Genomic DNA, 17889 nt, shown 5'->3' with positions numbered 1-17889 from the left:
CTCTTGCGGATTCCCTTGGTTCAGCAGGTCAACTGATGCCCCAACGTCAGCACACACACTCGTTATAGCCTGATCGAGGATGTTGGGTTATACCTATCTGCTCGCCGCTTGCCTCCTCGGGGCGACGTTGATTGGAGTTCGCGCTCTCGACAATGGTGTAGCGCGACTCCCGGTCATGGGCTATACCTGTACGCTCTTCCTGGCAAGCGTGTGTTAAGAATGGACTGACTAACATACGGATCAGCATATGAGTACAGGGTTTGTGTGCTGGTATTGTCGTGCTGACTGGGCCGTTGCTGACTTTCGCATTGGCTTGCCATAGTGCAATGTTACACAGGACCTGGTACGGATGAACGCGGAGCAGGTGGTCTCGCTCGGGTTGAAGGTGAGCGAACGTTCCTCTCGTTCACGTACGCCTCGAAACCGCATCTGAGCTCTTTTCCCCGTCTACACAGGATCTTGGCTACAACTACATCAACCTGGACGCGTGCTATGCTGAATCGAACCGCAGCGCTACAGGCCAGATCGTCGCAGGCGAGCGTTCCTGACTCCTCGGATTGGCGACAACCGTACTGACAATCCACTTTTACAATGTTAGATCCGTCCCGGTTTGCATTCGGGATGCCGGTGCTCACGGCGGAGATTCACGGACTTGGCCTGTACGTTGATTGCACTATCCTGAGTGCTTGGTTTTCAGCTGACATTTGACCTGGTCCAAACAGGAAAGCTGGGATGGTGAGTATAAGATGAGCCATTCACGAGATGCGTTCAATTGACTCGTTTCATCGTCCAGTATGGTAGCTCCGGCTGGTTTTCGTGCGGTGGTGACGAACCAGGATCCTTTCAGAATGAAGTCAAGTGAGCAGGTTTCGGCCTTCTGCCAATCTTGCCTTGCTCACCCGGGGGGCACGGAATCGCAGCGATGTGAGACATTGGCAGCTCGATTGGGGCTTCGATTTCGTCAAGTACGTGATTCAGCACTGGTTCGACTATCATAGAGTTCTGACGGCTCGTCTGATCCCTCAGGATTGTCGATTGTGGAGGTGCGCACGCTCGCTGCGACTAAACCTGAGGCCTGCATGGTTACTGAATATGGCCCGGTTTCCTAGTGCCCTTCGACGACATCATCCGCGAGGGTATCCTTGGAAGTAAGTGCATGCAGTGTATCTATTTGCGTCAATTGCAGTGGTCGACTGATGGTTAATCTTTGCGTCAGAGTACCAGCGCATGGCGGATGCGATCGCACAGGTTGCGCAGGAATCTGGCAGAGATCCGCTGGTCCTGTCGGTCTCTTCGGGGGGTGATGTTAGTCCTACCCTCATATCTGTCGGATCCACTGTCCCGTCAATGATTGACCCTTGGTTTCCGTAGCAATTTCCCTACCTCTGGGCATCTCGCCTCGGCCACAGCTGGAGAGTGAGTGAATGACTTTCCCGTGGAATTTCCCTTCCCTGTCTGACGTGCTGGTGTAGATTGGGAAGAACGTTGGTCAGTCATGTCGAGATAGTCTCCACTGCCGTCAGAGAACCCTACTCACCCGGCTGGACAGACCCGAGCTGGAGCTCTATCGCAGATGCCATCAATACGTGCGTACAGTACAGTCCTGTTAGCTATTGCTGTTCTCCATGACACTGATATCTGTAGACAGGAACTCCTTCATCTCATGGGCCTCGGATTACTACGGTCACAATGACATGGATTATGTGAGTTGTTTAAGTTTCCCTGCCAGGCGAAAATCATTGGTAGTTGACGGTCTGTCGCTTGTTTCAGCTGCAAATGTGAGTGTGCTCAGAGAGTGGACACATCGTAAAAACTCATAATTACCCGCTTCACTATAGCGGCCAAGGAGGTCTCACGTTTGAAGAAGAGAAGACCCACTTCACTGCTTGGGCATTTTTGAAGTCCCCGCTTATTATCAATACCGACGTAGGCCTTTAACCGCGCTATCACGACTACCTCCGCTGATGTTGATTTATACATATCAGCTGTCGAAGATTAGCAAGCAAGACCTCTCCATTCTCATGAACGACGAGATCATCGCCGTCAACCAGGATCCTGTCGTCGGCAAGGCGGTCACGCCCTTCCGCTGGGGCTCGGACGTACGTCAACTGTGTCGCCTGCTCTTGATTACTTCCTCAGTAACTTTGACATCAGCCTAACTACTGGACGAGCGACCCCGCGCGTCCGGCTCAATACTGGAGCGGAGAGACGCAGAACGGGACTGTCTTCATGCTTGTACGTCCGACCGCATGCGTGCCACCACACGAAGGACCGCTGACGACAATACCGGCGCGGGCATGCAGATCAACACATTCGACGCTCCGGCGACCATGTTCTTCAACCTGACCGAGTCGCCGTATATACGCGCCGGGCGGCAGTACTCTGTCCGCGTACGTCTACCCTCTCCTTCCGCCGCCACTGATGAAGATAAAGATGCTGATAATCCCGTCGTGCACAGGACCTGTGGGCCCATGCCGATGTTGGGGTCGCCGTGCACAACTGGACTGTGCCCGCGGTCCCGTCCCACGGCGTCGTCGCGTTGTTGCTGCAGGATGCTGGGGACGAGCCGAACGGCGAGGGTCCCCCGTGCGCACGTCAGGCTAACCAGTGTGTCAGCGAGAGTGGCACGCCGGCTGCGTGAGCGTGGTGCGGTTTGTGGTTGGTAGCCAGTATCGGCCAGATACCCTTGCAAGACGGTTCGTTGGTTTCGATGTATTTGGTGCTTCTGGCTCCTTGAATAGTATTGGCCTTGTGCTGCTTGGTTGTCGCTCTTTCTGTCCTTACATGTATATACTCATGATACACTGCAACCTTCGACTCTGGAGTGAACGATAGATGATCTTGACAAGACCGATTGCGGCCCATGTCGCTATCAAATTCATAGTACAAGATTCTACGAAAGGTCAAGTACAATGCAACATTGAATAGGATCTGGACCAATGTTCGACATCCCGGCAACCGACGAGGATATCACAATGCCTCTATATCGTAACAATCTCGCATTTAGTAGTTCACCGTTGGCCGTCTATCATGACATTGTCAGTAGCCATTCTCGCACTCAGATGATGACACCTGATACTCACAAGACTTGGACTCGTACTTGCCAACCCCAACTATGATGTTCGCAGGCTCTTGGGCCTTGCCCTGGAAGTAATTCTCCAAGATCTGCTTGGTGCCCTCGGCGTAGCGCGCCTGCGCGTCGAGCGTCGTGCCCGAGTAGTGCGGAGTCATGCCGTTGCCGCCACCGAGCGGGTTCTTCATGTAGCGCCAGGGGTGGTTCTTCGGTGCGGGTTGGACGTTCCACACGTCACCGGCATAGCCATTGAGCTGGCCGGACTTGAGGGCGGCAGCGACGTCTTCGGTGTTGCAGATCGCGCCGCGGGCGGTGTTGACAATGTATGCACCCTGGTGGGAGGACAACATGAGACGTTGTAGGTTGTGCGAACTCGAGTGAGAGACGTACCTTCTTAAAGTGCTTGAGAAGATCGGCGTTGATCAAGCCCTTCGTGCCTTCATGGAGGGGGGCGTTGATCGTGAGGATATCGCACTGGGTCCCCGTAAGTCCGGGAGTTACTACGATAGATGTGGAGGGAGGGCCTTACCTGAGAAACAAAGTCCTTGAGATCCTCAACACGGCGCGCACCGACCTTCGCTGCCGCATCAGCAGGAAGAGGGTTGTAGTCATAGTAGAGCAGCTCCTTCGGGTTAAACGGACGAAGACGCTCCAGCACCCGGTAGCCAATGCGACCCGCGCCGAGCGTGCCAATGACCTTGCCCTCGAGGTCGAATGCATTGCGTGCGATGTCGGACACCTGCCAGTCACCACGCTGGATCATCTCGTGTGCGGGCACGAAGTTGCGCACGAGCAGGAGGATGTTCATCATAACCTGCTCGGCGACGGACGTGACGTTTGAGCCGGTCACTTCGAGGACTTGGATGTCGCGCTCGACAGCGGCATCGAGATCAATGTGATCAGAGCCGACACCGGCGGTCACGCAGACTTTGAGGTTCTTCGCCTGTGAAGAACATAACGGGTGAGTGTTCTTCTATGGATATTGCTCATGTAGAGGTGACTCGCCTTCGCGACCAGCTCGCGAGTCAGGTAGCCGGGATGAAAGGGCGTCGTGATGAGGACTTCGGCCTGCGATGTAAAGCAGCTCAGCAACGGTAGTGAAGACGGTGAAAGTAATGCTTACATCCTTTATGTGCTGTTGGAATACACTGTTGGGACCTTCCTTGTCGTCGGTAACCTAAACCGTGAGTTAGAAACAGGGGGCAGGGGGCACCGAGCAATATGAGTGAAGGCGGAAACCATACTATATACTCGTGTCCTTGCGCCTCGAGCCACGAACGAATGCCGAGCTGGTATTCTGACTTAGTGACGACGCTTGTGGCAAATTGCGAGATTCGACATTACCTGGTTCTCGACGGTCCCGAGAAGGCGGGGCTCCTGCCTGGCGGCTTCACCGCCCTTGTACAGAACAGCGAGAATCTGCATGCCAGTCAGAGAAATGGAGCAGTCCAACACGAAACGAGCCGACCTTCATGCCGGCGTTGCTGGTGTGGTTGACAGTCGGTGCGAGAGTGTGGCCGTTGAGCATGCGAGTCGTAGAGGCGGAAGAAGAGAGGCCACGCTGAACAGCGCGGGCGGATGCGCTGAAGAGAGACATAATGCTGCGTGATCAAAATGGAGAACTTGAGATGTGTATGCGTTACGGGGGAGGGTTGGAAGGGTTGTTGCAAACCAGAGAAGACGGCCAGAGTATATATATGTCCTCGTCCCACCAGTGGTGGCGAGAGCCGGCAAGAAGAAGTCTACCCTGAATCATTGGATACTCAGCAGGGAGAAAACGGGTTCAGGGAGGGATGCTGATAGTCACGTGAACAACTGCTCAGTGTTATTGTGCAGCATGTTATGCTTCCGGAGTGCTACGGCTCACGCAAGAGCATTTCAGCGAAGGAAAGCTTTTGAGAAACCGGTTTGATGATGGGAACCCGGAGGAGATGGTAGTGGAAGATACGGCGATGGACGCCGAATGGTCCCTGGTCCCGAGGCTCAGCGCAGCATGAGTATTGGCGCAAGGCTCTCTGGGAGCATGTCTTCTTCCGATATGAACGCGTTACGTCAAGCGAGGACGCGTTCTGGTATCCCGGCCTCACCCGAGCCACCTCGCGTCGCGTCCATGTTGCATTTTACCTATACAACGCCACAATGTAAACCGTGTGAGCTGAGCCAATGAATACGCCCGCAGCAGGATGCACGCACCAGATGGTCGACCTTCTATTCGACCTGCCCTACACAGTCTGCCCTAATCCCCCTCCCAGCGCGATGACCATTGATTGACTGTACACCATGCCCGCCCTTGGCCGCTCTCGGGCCCCATCGCGATTTACCGGAGCATAAGCAGGGTTCGACATTCTGAGACCTGCAAATTCCACGCTGACGTTACGGTATAATGAGAGAGCAAAGGCAAGATGAATCCATGTCGAGTTTTGCGGCGTCATGTCTGTCAGTAGCGCTGTGAAACGACCTGTGAATGGTACCTAAAGGCTCCAGGGTGGGCAACGTATCATCGAACCTACTCCTAAAAGCCGCCTTACGTACAGCCGTTTCGATTCAACCAGGATTCAACGTACAAACGAACTCTCCAGGCGGATCCGCTAGACATCTACTTGCGGCGTGTATAGATGCTGATCGATGATCGCCCATCCAGTGTCTTTGGACACCAGGATGGAGTCCCGACAACTGGCGTCGAGATTGCGCAAGAGGCATTCCCACAGCAGTAAAACATCAAATCCCAGAAACCTGGGTGGAAGAACTCACTGGTTGATTTACTCAGTCTCCCCCGACGTCGTCACCCGACTCGTTGGAGGACCCCTGCGGTTGTCCACCGGAGGCGGCGAAACGCGCAACGACATCAACCTTCGTGAACTTGCGGTCGACCTGCTTTTTCGGCAACACTTGCGCGTGTCGTCGTGGTCGAAGGTCTCTTGCTCATTGGGATCCATTACAGTCTCGCGACTGGACAATGGTGTCGGCGAGGATGAACATCAGCTGACGTGCTTTCGGTTGGGTGGAAGGCGGCCGCGCTGCGATGTGGATCGGGGGCGGGGATGTGATTTTTGCTGGTCTGTGACAGCCTCACCGCCAAGGGTGCTGAGCTAATAGTACAAAACAACAACGGTGCATCGAGGGCAAGAAACAGGGGGAAGAAATGAGACTCCACACACTTCTAGAAGCCGCGTCCTCGCCCCCGACCGCGACCGCGACCACGTCCACCACGGTCCCCACCCCGGCCGCGTCCCCTCCCGCGCGCCTCATCCTTCTTCCTGTTCTTGGGTTTTGGAGCGTCGTCAACGAGGAGGGTGTCCAGTGGCAGAGCGTCGGGGAGGACGAAGTAACGGATGTTGTTACCGCGAATGGAGAGGGAGTCGAGGGAGGTGGGCTCGCGGTTACGCGCGGTCATCTTGACAGTCTTCAGATGCGTGTTCATTTGCATATCAACACCTGCATGCCACAAAACAGAAAGGTCAGCACGACTGGAAATGCCTAGAAGCAAGGGAGCGTACCCGTTATTGTGCCATGGATCACGGAACCGTTCTTGAGTTCGACGGTGACCGTCTCGTTATTGAGCTTCATCAAGAATCTAAAGGCATGGGCCGCGCATTTGAGAACAAGGAGTATTGACGAGGTGAGGGTGACATACCTGACGAGTTTCATGTTGGAAAGGCCGGGTAAGAACCAAGTAGTAGCACGATACTAGGAGGAGGCGAGGACGACAAAGATCTAAGCGCCGGATCCAGCGCTTCAAACTCAGCGTGGGCTGAGTAGCGGGGTTCATATCGGAGCCTTTGTACGCGGTCACGTGGCCATTGTACCCACGGTTGGACTTGGACTCGAGTCTGGCGTCGCGCGTCGGCCCGTGCTCGCTGTGCCTAGCATTCCGCCCGCCATCTTCCTCGACGCCCGCCCCGACCCACTCGCTCGTTCCGCCCCGCGTTCGCCACCTCTCCGCTCGTTCTCATCCGAGGGCATGTCGTACTCGAGAGTCAGAATCGCCGCCCGCCTTCGTCCTGCTATCCCCGGCGAGCAACATGACAAGGCCATCCGGGTCGTTCGAAACGACGCGGGCTCTTCAATCTGTGTAGACAACCCGCGCGATCCTTCCCAGACATTCAAGTATCCGTATGTAACTCACTGAGCGTACACGCATCCGGAGTACCTACTGATGCGGGCGACAGCTTCTCGTCCTGTTATGACGAGCAATCAACCCAGGAGGAGATATTCGAGCGCGACGTTCAGCCGCTTGTTGAGCTCGCATTTACTGGCATAGTGAGATGGCCTGCATTCTTACCTGCACCTGCACTGACTCTGTCGCAGACCGTCACCGTTTTCGCATATGGGGTCACATCCTCAGGGAAGACACATACCATGCAGGGCAACAAGGCTCAGCCCGGCATCATTCCTAGAGCGGTCGAAGTGAGTCACTACCCGTAATAACCCCACTTCTTGACTAAAGTTCATTTCCAAGGACATATTCATGCGGACGGCATCGTTGCACTACCAAGCCTCCATTCAAGTCTCGTATATGGAAATCTACAAGGATGAAGTGTATGATCTGCTGGTTGACAGGGATACGGTGAGTTCATCCTTGCTCCCAACTTCCGCCAACGTTTAGCATGTGCTCCCAGGCTGCCAAGCTGCCCGTCCGAGAGAATGAAGCTGGCCAAGTCTTCGTGGCCAACCTCTCTATGGTCCCAGTCGACACACTGCAAGACTTTGATAGTATATTTGCGTAAGTGCAATTGCCTCGTCTTCGTCCGTCCCCCTTTTGGCTCACCCTGGTGCTGTGCAGACGCGCCAACAAGCAGCGATCCGTGAGCTCAACCAATTTGAACTCCGTATCCTCTCGTTCGCACGCCATCCTCACCCTGCATGTATCGGTCGTCGATCCCGTGCACAACATGAGTGAGTGAATCATTGCTGCCTTCCATATTCAACCTCGCCCTCCACGTGCTCTCAGGATACTAAGCTCACGCCGCAGCTCTACGTGGTAAACTCAACCTCGTGGATCTCGCCGGTTCCGAGAATAACAAAGTTAGTGTTCAGTGAATGTTCAAACAATCGACAGCAACTGACATATTCAATAGCACACCGGCAATGATGCTGCGCGCATGGCCGAATCTGCTGCCATCAACAAGTCCCTCAGTGTTCTCGGTCAAGTCGTGCATGCCCTCAATTCAGGCGCCGTGGGTGCTCTTTGCTTGCATGTCTCGCTGATCTACTGACACTCCCCTCAGAGCCGCATACCTTACCGCAACTCCAAATTGACTCGCATACTCCAAGACGCCTTGGGAGGTAGTTCAGTGGGTCTCCTCATCTGTAATCTCGCCCCTGGCACCAAGTTTCGGCAAGATACCCTTAATACGCTAAAGTAGGTGGCCCTGTACTACCGTTGGTTGTGCGCTTTGACTTATACAACGTAGCTTCGCCGTCCGGACGAAGAACATCCAGAATAAGCCTGTTGTTAATCAACAAGTCAATGCCATAGCAGGGCCTTCCAGATCAACGATTCCCCCTCCCGCGCCTTCCGGCAGACCATCTCTCTTACCCAACATGATTCCCGGCCACACGCGTTTGCCTGCCCCTCGTCCCTCTCGAGTGCCACGGCCTTCTAGTATTGAGGTCATCGATGCCCGCAGTCTCCTGCCGCCTTTAGAACCCGTCAAAGTCGAACCGCCGCCACTGCCAGTGCATCTGACAGAAGAAGAGATCAACGCTAGAGTATGTCTCCCGCACTCATCTGTGCTGCTCACTTGTTCACACATCTTCCAGATCGCGAAAGCAGTCGAACTTGAAGTTGCCCGCCGCCTTGAGGAAGAACGTGCCCGCGAGCGACAGCGGCGTGAAGAGGAGGAGGCCGCAACGGCCTCGGCGTCGCGCAGTGCAAGCATGCAAGAAGATTCACACTCCCAAGACTCCAGCTTGCAGTCCCTTCCGTCTGGGTTGCTCACCCCTCTGCTCAAGTCGTCGCGCGAGAGCCATGAAGATGAGCTCAAGCGCCGGCTGGACGAGCTCGAGGCCAGATTGTGCGATCTGTTCTTCAGTTTGCCGAGCCGGCACACCGACTAACGAGTGCTTGTGCATACGTGCTGTTGCTGGCACACACAGCGAACGCGCGAACAAGAACGCTGTTCAACTCGCGGATGTCCTTTCACCCATCTCCCGGAAGAAGACAGGGCGCGCGTACGTTGCGCTCGCGCGTTCGCATTCAAACAAGTCTGTCTTTACCTTGGTATTGAGAACCGTCGCTGATGTATTCTTTGTTCGTTGTACGCATCCAGGAATAACCTCGAGGTTGCTCTCAATCTCTACCGCAAGGCGGAGACGTACGTCCCCGACAACGTCAAGCTCAAAGAGAGGTGGATATTCTTCACTTGCGATACTTGATATGTACGGTATCTCACTTTGTCCTTGTCCAATGCCACGTTCCCCGCATCCTCTGCATCATATCCGCGTGTCCACCGTTTCCTTATGGTGATCACGGCCATGGGCAATCTGGGATCGCATGAACGCCTTTGGTATCGGCTCGGCGCCCCACACAGGATCATCGAGATCGAATGGGCCGTCAAGAACAACCGCCCTTTCAATCCTTCTCCGAAGAAGCCACGTCGCTCCGGTTCGCAGTCGAGGCGCGAGCGCACAAAGAGCGGCGGGAGGCGCAAGCACAGGGCCAACTCTCAGTACGACGCTGTAGAAGAGGAAGGCGAGAACGACGCCTCAGAGAAGGAGAATACTGAGGCGAGAGGGAAGCGGCGGATGAAGACTGAGCAGGCGGAGATGGGGACGCCTCCGAAGAAGCGACGACTGGTCAAGGCGGAGGAATAGACGGCCTGCGAGTTCCACCCGGGTGATGTCGAAAGACGTTGACGTATCTGGTATTCTCCATCACCTTTCCTGTTTCCCCGATATACGTTAGCGTTGCCGTCACTGTCTCCTGTCATGTATATGTGCGAGCTTTCTTGTATATACATGGAGTGGTATATGCATAGGTTCGGAAGCTAGATCGGACGAAAGCAAGAGCGAGCGGACTGAACTGAACTGATGCTAGTGATACAAAGGAGGAAGGTAAAGATCGAAGGAGTCCGCTGGGGGTAACTGACAAGGGCTGTCTGCGGATGAGGAAGGTCGATATCGATACAACGGAGTAAGGGCGGAAGAAACCACTACGGAGATGGCTACAGAGGACTCCCAGAGGAAGAAGGTCAGAGAATTAAGGCTCGACGATCTATGGGAACGGACTGAATATGATGGCAACTAAGTAAACAGAGAAGCGAAGAGAATAGAGAAGGATCCAGAACGGTTCATAACGTGTCCATGCACACGGACGGACCGGGCAGCTTCTGCGGAGATTAGCCGCTACTGCGACCAGACCTGCCTCTGGAAGTGTCATACCCGCTGGCGGAATACCGCGAGGATGAGGCGATATTCGGCGGCGCAGGGTCGAAGGGGCTGGGCTGGAAAGGCTGGTTCCTACTGAACATGGCCATGTTCTGCGCCTGAGAGGAGCCTTGGGGATCCACGCTCATGGGCGCGGTCGGGGAAGCCGAGCCCAGGAGGAAGTCGGGGAAGCCACAATTCAAGAAGACTACGCCAACGAGAAGCGCGCGAGTTGTAGACGTAGGATAGAGAAGAATTCCTCCGGCAGGGGATGGTTCAGATATACTCCATGGAGCCATCGCGACCTGTAGGCACCTTCGGGTCAGTACTTTTGTGTCCGACCACGATGTCTAAACACTTACGATATCCTCTTCTAGAAGCTGGTGCGCAAACGATTCGAAAAGCATCTGGTTCTCTCGCGACGCGGCTTGTTCGGGGAGCCTATCAGGCATGAGCATGCAGCGTGCAAGCTGACCTCCTCGCTGGACCTGAGCAAGCCAGGCATGCACTTCGCGGAGCACACCCCGGCGATGGATGACATGTAGCTGGAAGCGTTTGGGCCAGATCTCCTGCTGGCTACTTGTGCATTGAGCAGGCAGTAAGTAAACAATCGCACTCGGGAGTTTCCGAGATAGAACCTACTTATCGTTCTCTATTTCCGCAGCAGTGACTCGGATCTCACGGGGCCGGGCAGCGGGATGCGGGGATGACGCTGGCAGGAAGATTGAGCCCCGCCAGGGGGGAGACTGCGGGACCTGATCCCGTGGAGGCGGAACCAAGGATTCGAGATGAGTAGGCAAACGGAACATCGAACGGTCGGACGCAACTGGGAGCTCTGAATGTGCGGAAGAATCTCCTCACTGCATGTGGCTTCTTAAATGACCGGTAGGCTCCAGCATCCCGACCCAACTGAGGCCGCAAAGAAGTGCCACTTGGGAAGAAATCGGTCTGCGTGCGCTTGGGGCGCGTCCATCTGTGAACTACCGGGTCAGCTCGTCGTCTTGACGGAACAAGCGAGGATTTCCATGACCGCCAGGCATCTAGATCGGCACCCGCATTGTCATGGCACTGTCAGGCTCGTGGCTCCCCCACCATGACCTGAGGCGCACGCGAGAGGATGGAGCGGCCACGGGTTATGACAAACCGTTATCGCCGGAGTTCAGGAACATGTCCAGTCAAGTCAAGGGTATGGCGATGTCGGAGATCGTCGAATTATGTTACCGGCGCTGTGAGACAGAAAGACGAGTGACAAATTGTCAAGGCAACGTAGCTTGTCTGCAGCTCACTCACTCTTCCGAGGTCGCGAGATCGCAGCCTGAACCTCGTGGCAATTGCCTTTATCGCGGCCCTCGCCCCGATCGCAGCGTCTTTAACTTTCAACGGCATATGTTCGTATTACGTGCCTATGATACAGACATGTTATGTCCGTGAGCGAAAAGATGCACCTAAATGTCAGAGCATGCGAAAGCAAGAAGACCAACAGAGAACATATGATACACTAGATCTGCCGCAAGTACAATACCGTGTCCGCGGTCTTTCCCATCCGCGACAATGAGTGAAACTATACGTGCCTCTGCACGACACTCCGACGGGTCGCGATGCTGCTCCTTCGGCGGTGGTCAGGAGTGGGAGCTGTCTGTGCTGAGATCATCTTTAAACATTCAATAGACGGCGTTAGCCTTCCTCCGGTCACCAGATGGAACAAAACTCTCACGCACCTTGTTGTTAACCTCCTCCACCGCGTCCAGCTGCGCCTGTCGAAGACGTGCCAGCAAGTCCTTCAGACTCTGGATACTAGCCTCATCCGCCATCTTCGCTTGGCGCAGCTCTTCAATCTCCTCTTCGGCGTCCCGGACATCATCCAACGCCACCGAGAGCTCCTCCTCCAGCCGAGATGAACGCGTAGTCCAATCCTCCACGGCCTTCAGCAGCTGGTCCCGCTCGGAAACAGCTAACGAGAGTTTCTCCGAGATGGTCAAAAGCTCGGAGCTAAGTCCCTCAACCTCCGTCTCGAGTCCAGCCGCCTCGGCCCGGGAAGTCTCCAAGCGACTCTCCAAGGCCGACCTCTCCGTGAGGTGAGCAGCAACGTCACTCTCGCGCAAAGCCACAAGGCTCGCATTCTGACGACGAGCGTCATCGATGGCCTGTCGTGCCTGCTCCAGCTCCTCCGTGGTTGTCGTGAGCAGCGCGGTCTTGTCGGCAATGTCGGCAAGTAGCCTGTCCCGCTCCTCCCCCGTCGCCACGAGCTGTGAGTTCGCACTCCGACGGAAAGCCTCCTCTGTTACCAGTCGTGCGCGGACGTCCGCAGCCTCGGCCGCCGAGTCCTCAAGCTGAGAGCGGAGTCCATCCAGAGTCAATTCGAGGTCTGAGACGGCGACTTTCAAGGCCGCCGCCTCTCGCGCCGAGGTCGACGCTTCGGATAAAGCCTGTGTGTATGACGTACGAAGGGAGTTGACGGTGTCCAGGGACCGCTGCAGCCCGGCAGACTTCAATGCTGTCTCGTCCTTGGCCTGGGAGAGCTCCTCGCGAACGATCGCAACGGTCTCCTCAAGTCCGGCGATGGTACGTTTAAGAGTTTCTCTTAAGGCGGTGAGAACCCCAATCTGGTTCCGTGCGGAGTCGAGCTCGGCCTTAAGCTCGGTGATTTGGGAAGACATCGACAACTGCGCGGCATTCCCAGCTGCAAAGATGCGCCTGGCCACGCCGAGTTCTTCTTGCACGGAGGTAAGCTCGTTCTTGGTTCGCTCCAAGTCGACGTTGACAAGCTCACTGGAAGCCTGCGACTGCTCGAACTCTTTCTGAAGCGCGCCGGCGGAATCTTGCGCAGAGCGAAGCTCATCTTCGAGCCTAGCAACTTCGATATTCGCCTCGTGCAGTTGAGCCTCACTGTGGCGACTGACACTCTGCCAATCGTCGGCCGCGGATCGAGCTTCAGTGAGGCTAGACTGGAGAGATTGGGATCGTAAACTCAAGCAGTCAACCTTGCTCTGAAGGCTCTCGACCATATCCCGGAGGTTGCCATGCTCGCCTTCCAGGGCGGAGTATCGCTCCTTCTCCTGGTCACGGGCGGTGCGAGCCTCTTGCAGCTCGGCTTCGAGCTGCAGGAATCGGGCCTTCTGGGATTGCAGCGCGTCTTCAAACTCTGCCACGCGCAGCTGGCCCGCCGTTAAGGCCTCACTTCGGGACCGAACCTCGGCCTCTAGGGACGCCACTCGGTCATCCCGGGAAGCAACTGAAACACGAAGTTCGTCGCGCTCAGCCAGCAAGTGTATCCGCTCACCTCGCAGCTGCCGAAGCTGCGAAGCCTGCGCCTCAACCTCGTTCTTCAAAGAAACGATCTACGCCACCAAAAGTCAATCGGTGATGCCTCGGAAAGTTATTTTAGAGACGAACCTCAGCACTCCTGTCGTCATGCTCGTGCCGGGCTTCCGAATTGGCATCGAAATCGTCCAGATGGGAAATCATAGGGGAGTCTTGCGGAGTTTCCAGACCATAATCGAACGCGATGTCATGGTCGTCGCCCAGTGGATGGTGTGGAGACAACGGTCGCTCATGCGCATCGTCAAAGAAAATGTCCTCGATTTCGGCATCGTGGGAGCCAGACTCGCTCGGCTCCGGCGTGGGTTGTTTCGTAAGGTTAGAGATGAGAGATCCAGATAAGGTACGCGTCATGCCATGTGCGGGAACTTGTTGGTGAGCGGCGGTTACAGTGCGACTAGTGCTGGGAGTGGGGGATAACTCGGAAGCATTGGTCCTATGAAATACCACAGCCCGAGTCAGTGTGTAACAGATACTACAAAATACAAATACGAACAGAGGTGGGGTGTGGAGGCGGGTAGTTGTTCCGATGGTGACGCGGTGTACGTTCGGGTGGTTGTCCTTCAGCCGAGTGACTTCTTCGCGTAGTTGTTCCACCTCCTCTTCACGTTTCCTTAGCTCATCACGGAGGCCGTCAAGTTCATCTTGGACGTCGACCGCCTGATACTCCTCTGCTTCGTCCAGCCTCTGTAGAGCCTCCTTGAGTTCCGCTTCCAGCTGGATGTTGCGTGAGCATGATTGGGGTCGAAGATAGGAGGCTAGATGTACCTCCGCTTTGGTGAATCCTGACAAAGACTTGCGGGCCTGTCTCTTCCTGGGACGGGCTCCATTCTCATCACCTGCACCGATACCGGAAGATCTTGGGCGTTTTACACCGATAGTGGAGAAACGTCTGGTTACGTCCTTCCAGATCTTGTGCTCCATAGCAGGTGAAGGATTTGTGCCTGGGCCCAGCGACTCGCGGCGGATGTCGGTGACACTGGAGTGATGATTAGAGTGGTGGACATAAGAGGTGACTCCAATTGCATTGCACCCAGCAACTTGGAAGAACTCACGTTTTCTTCGCGTCAGGGGTGAAGGTCACGTTGCCATGAGGGTCGGAAGTGTCAAGGATACCATCGTTGGCCTAGGCGGTAGTTGATAGAGACTAGCACCAAGTACGCGCGCGAGCACTCACAAGCCTTTGAACAGTCCGAGACACCCACTGCGACCATTGGGGACCTAGACGATCCTTGCGTGTATTAGCGGCCTTGCGGACTGTGTTTCGCAGTTTGAGTGCCCAAACCACCGACAACCCAGAATTGCACAATGTGCAGTAGTACTCACTGTGTGCCCGTAGTGTTGCCATATGCACTGCATTCTTGCGGTGATCCTTCTGAATGTCGGACAGCGCACCGAGAACGCCTAGATCGACATGCATAGATGAGCATGGGTGACATTGGTCGCCGAGCCTTATGCTTGCTTACGTTCAGTGTACGTATATTTGGCCTTCTTTTTGGAATATCGAGGTGCCATGTCGTAAGGAAAGATACTGGATAGGACTGAATATGATAGTGAGAAGCGTAACCAGTGAGGGTAGCGATGGTGGAAGTGGATGAAAGCAAGACTTGGTCAGCGCCTAACAGGTGGCACGCACGCCGATTCCGTGCCCCTCGGACGTTTCCGACTTACGTCAGAGTCACGCGTGACTCATTATGAGTGACTGCACCTCGAGAGTCGACGGCATCATGAGTTCTAGCTATGCTGTAGGAATTGGACAATGAGATGGATACAAGCATCCTTGAGGTTAGGACAATGGCTCGAGGGAGAATTGACAAAGGTTGACCAGCTTCAACGTGGTGGACTATGGTCAACCGGGCCGGCCAGGATGGAGCCGCCCCGCACAAGCGCCAAGTATGTAGTCATTAGCATCAAAAGGGTTAGAATGTCTGAAATAAGGGCTCATGGAACGTGACCACAAGATGGTTGTTTCTCCTCCACTTCAATAGAAATTAAAATTATTTCTTTGCCATTCTTTGAGCATTCAAGATGGTTTTCAGATACAAAATAAAATGATGAATGCATTGTTGGCTTTTGGCACTTAAGTGAGCTAAGGCTGAGCACAGCTCCAGGTCGCTTGCAGGCATCAGTACATCCTGAAATATCTTAGCTAACTTAGCTCACTTGACATGAATAGCTAAGTCAGCTAAGTCATGCAAGTTCTGCAAGTAGCTAAAACAAGTGAGACAGATTGGATGGATTTTGGAGCAGTCTTATGATACCCTCATGCTGTAGCCAGCAACTATGTGAGTCTATTGATATAACACACATATGTTTTTGATCAGAAGTGAGTGAGCTAGAGTTGAAATAAACATACCCAAATCTGGAAGGATGGGCTGCCTTTCAGACACACAAGTGCATGATTTGGTAGTTTAGGCACCATCTAAGACCATTTGTGCTCACAGCCAAGTCAGCTAAGATAATTCAGGATCTACTGATGGGTATATCTGCAGGTATTGTGAGCTGAAATCACAGATCAATACAGATCCATGTCACTGCAGATTGTTATGAATGTACACTTTACTTCATCATTCACTGTCATAGCTAGTATTTAACTGTATGATATTGGTTGAGGATCTGGTCTGTATTTAATTTCTCTGAGACTTTTGACAAGTCTCTCGTATTGGACTAGTTCTTTACCTTGTACTTCTAGGTGCACAGTCTGCAGTCCGCAGTCCGCAGTCACATAGTCTTGCATCCTTGCACAGCCTGCAGTAGTGTGGTTAGTCATCTCTTAATCATACTATAGTGCAGTCAGCAGGAATACTAGTTGAATGCTGTGCGTTTGTCACATCCCGTGCCCAAGTCCGCCCTGCCGCCCCTCCGACACAACCCTGACCCGACTACCCCTGAACTCTGCCCCTTTCCCGGCTAAATATGTCACCACCCCTGCTTCCTTCCCTCCTGCCTTATCCGGACTTCCGCCCGGACTCCGATCACCTCCGACCCCCGCTCTGTCATCCGGTCGTATTATGACATCAGTATCTGCTGCCTACACTTACTAGCCAGTTCATTTGCTTCCACTCCGTCATCTCCGCAGTGTATCCGCCGCCTATACTTACTAGTCCAGTTTATTTGCTTCCGCTCCATCATCTCCGCAGCCCGCCTTCTGTCTCTACTCCGGTCGGACTCCTATCGGACATTCGGACTTCCGTATATAAACCCTACCTTACAGTCGCATAGTTCTTCAGTTCTGATATCTCGTTTACCCACTCGACTACTCAGCACTCAATCTATCTGACTTCTCTGCCAACCTCCGTCTGATCTCCGTCCGACCTTTCGACTGGACCTCCGACCTCCGACCTCCGACTTCTGTTCTCGTCTCTGTTCCTAACTCTCTGCTTGACTCTCTTATTTGTAGCTTGCTCCGGTATAAACTCCGGAGCCTCTTGTCGGACTTCCGCAAATTGAAGACATCGACGACTCTTCGGGCGTTGGTCAATAACTTCGCCAAAGTCTTCATTCCCGCGCACCATCGGACTTCGGACTTTGGACTTCCCTTCGGAGTTCGATTTGTGCGCATAGTCCTAACAGTATATCAGAACTCAACCGAAGATCATCATGGAAGGAGATCAATTCCAGGGCTTCACCGCTCGTCGGACCAGTCAAGGTCCGCAGGAGCAGCCCACGACTCCTATCCGTCGGGTAGTCCCTTCCTATGCCTTAGGTACTAGCAACCCACCTCCGATCCTACCTTGGACGGGATCTCCGCTACAGCCTATTCCGTTATGATACTCCCTGAATAACCCCTTCGCTACTTCCGCCAACACCTATCGGACTCCGTCTCAAGGTCCGTCGCGCTCAGTGACACCCATTCCGGCTACAAGCACTTCAGCTTCCACCGGAACTGCGGCAACCGCGCAGACCACTACCGGAGCATCCACTCAACCTACATCTACCTCTGCTCCTCTCCAGCCCAACCAGGACCTGGCTGCGGCCATCGCGCTGTTGGCCCAAACCCTCGGTCGGACTCTGATCGCGGCTCTGACGGCCAAGTCCGCCTCGTTTGAGCGCAACAATGTTCGGGAACCTGACCCCTTCGACGGCACGGACCCGACCAAACTCCGCTCGTTCTTCGCTCAGCTGGAACT

The 17889-nt window shown here is 54.5% G+C and overlaps 6 protein-coding genes across 6 annotated transcripts; 2 read left to right on the top strand and 4 right to left on the bottom strand.

The window, feature by feature from the left end:
• The first annotated feature begins 50 nt into the window (after nt 1-50).
• On the top strand, nt 51-2852 carry L226DRAFT_534268 (glycoside hydrolase family 27 protein). Its single transcript, XM_067680629.1, has 21 exons — nt 51-188; nt 245-258; nt 323-385; nt 456-534; nt 599-659; nt 723-735; nt 794-858; nt 921-965; nt 1027-1043; nt 1110-1148; nt 1217-1305; nt 1372-1416; nt 1473-1488; nt 1550-1586; nt 1649-1703; nt 1771-1778; nt 1839-1926; nt 1986-2099; nt 2155-2235; nt 2304-2390; nt 2459-2852. The coding sequence occupies exons 1-21, from the start codon at nt 80-82 to the stop codon at nt 2639-2641; spliced, it is 1308 nt and encodes a 435-aa protein (XP_067535923.1). The 5' UTR covers nt 51-79; the 3' UTR covers nt 2642-2852.
• Nucleotides 2853-3011: 159 nt separating this feature from the next.
• L226DRAFT_570399 (NAD-dependent formate dehydrogenase) lies at nt 3012-4670 on the bottom strand (the record flags this gene model as incomplete). The annotated part of the gene is made up of 9 exons (XM_067684431.1): nt 3012-3025; nt 3084-3405; nt 3464-3547; nt 3603-4016; nt 4088-4141; nt 4197-4250; nt 4318-4362; nt 4418-4492; nt 4542-4670. 9 exons carry the CDS (start codon nt 4668-4670, stop codon nt 3012-3014), a joined length of 1191 nt encoding a protein of 396 aa, XP_067535922.1.
• A 1402-nt stretch (nt 4671-6072) lies between these two features.
• Nucleotides 6073-6785, bottom strand: L226DRAFT_485447 (Sm-like ribonucleoprotein). Its single transcript, XM_067677111.1, has 3 exons — nt 6708-6785; nt 6571-6647; nt 6073-6508 (listed from the first exon to the last, which is right to left on the bottom strand). The coding sequence occupies exons 1-3, from the start codon at nt 6719-6721 to the stop codon at nt 6234-6236; spliced, it is 366 nt and encodes a 121-aa protein (XP_067535921.1). The 5' UTR covers nt 6722-6785; the 3' UTR covers nt 6073-6233.
• Nucleotides 6786-6940: 155 nt separating this feature from the next.
• On the top strand, nt 6941-10071 carry L226DRAFT_612426 (kinesin-domain-containing protein). Its single transcript, XM_067686389.1, has 14 exons — nt 6941-7186; nt 7243-7333; nt 7382-7480; nt 7533-7640; nt 7693-7796; nt 7857-7969; nt 8046-8098; nt 8152-8250; nt 8302-8435; nt 8488-8785; nt 8837-9090; nt 9173-9280; nt 9346-9423; nt 9607-10071. The coding sequence occupies exons 1-14, from the start codon at nt 7035-7037 to the stop codon at nt 9887-9889; spliced, it is 1974 nt and encodes a 657-aa protein (XP_067535920.1). The 5' UTR covers nt 6941-7034; the 3' UTR covers nt 9890-10071.
• Nucleotides 10072-10617: 546 nt separating this feature from the next.
• Nucleotides 10618-11250, bottom strand: L226DRAFT_428265 (uncharacterized protein; the record flags this gene model as incomplete). Its single annotated transcript, XM_067674675.1, has 3 exons — nt 10618-10746; nt 10804-11020; nt 11084-11250. Coding segments are annotated over 3 exons (513 nt in total), but the record flags the coding sequence as incomplete, so codon positions are not given.
• Nucleotides 11251-11820: 570 nt separating this feature from the next.
• Nucleotides 11821-15367, bottom strand: L226DRAFT_507102 (uncharacterized protein). The gene is made up of 9 exons (XM_067678112.1): nt 15226-15367; nt 15086-15163; nt 14937-15016; nt 14815-14885; nt 14528-14738; nt 14256-14476; nt 13835-14195; nt 12160-13779; nt 11821-12092 (listed from the first exon to the last, which is right to left on the bottom strand). The coding sequence occupies exons 1-9, from the start codon at nt 15272-15274 to the stop codon at nt 12003-12005; spliced, it is 2781 nt and encodes a 926-aa protein (XP_067535918.1). The 5' UTR covers nt 15275-15367; the 3' UTR covers nt 11821-12002.
• Nucleotides 15368-17889: the final 2522 nt, after the last annotated feature.

Source organism: Lentinus tigrinus (genome assembly GCF_003813185.1).
Source record: "Lentinus tigrinus ALCF2SS1-7 unplaced genomic scaffold L226scaffold_10, whole genome shotgun sequence".
Taxonomy (NCBI): Eukaryota; Fungi; Basidiomycota; class Agaricomycetes; order Polyporales; family Polyporaceae; genus Lentinus; species Lentinus tigrinus.
The sequence above is the reverse complement of the archived record's forward strand: the minus strand, read 5'-3'. Positions and strand labels throughout refer to the sequence as shown.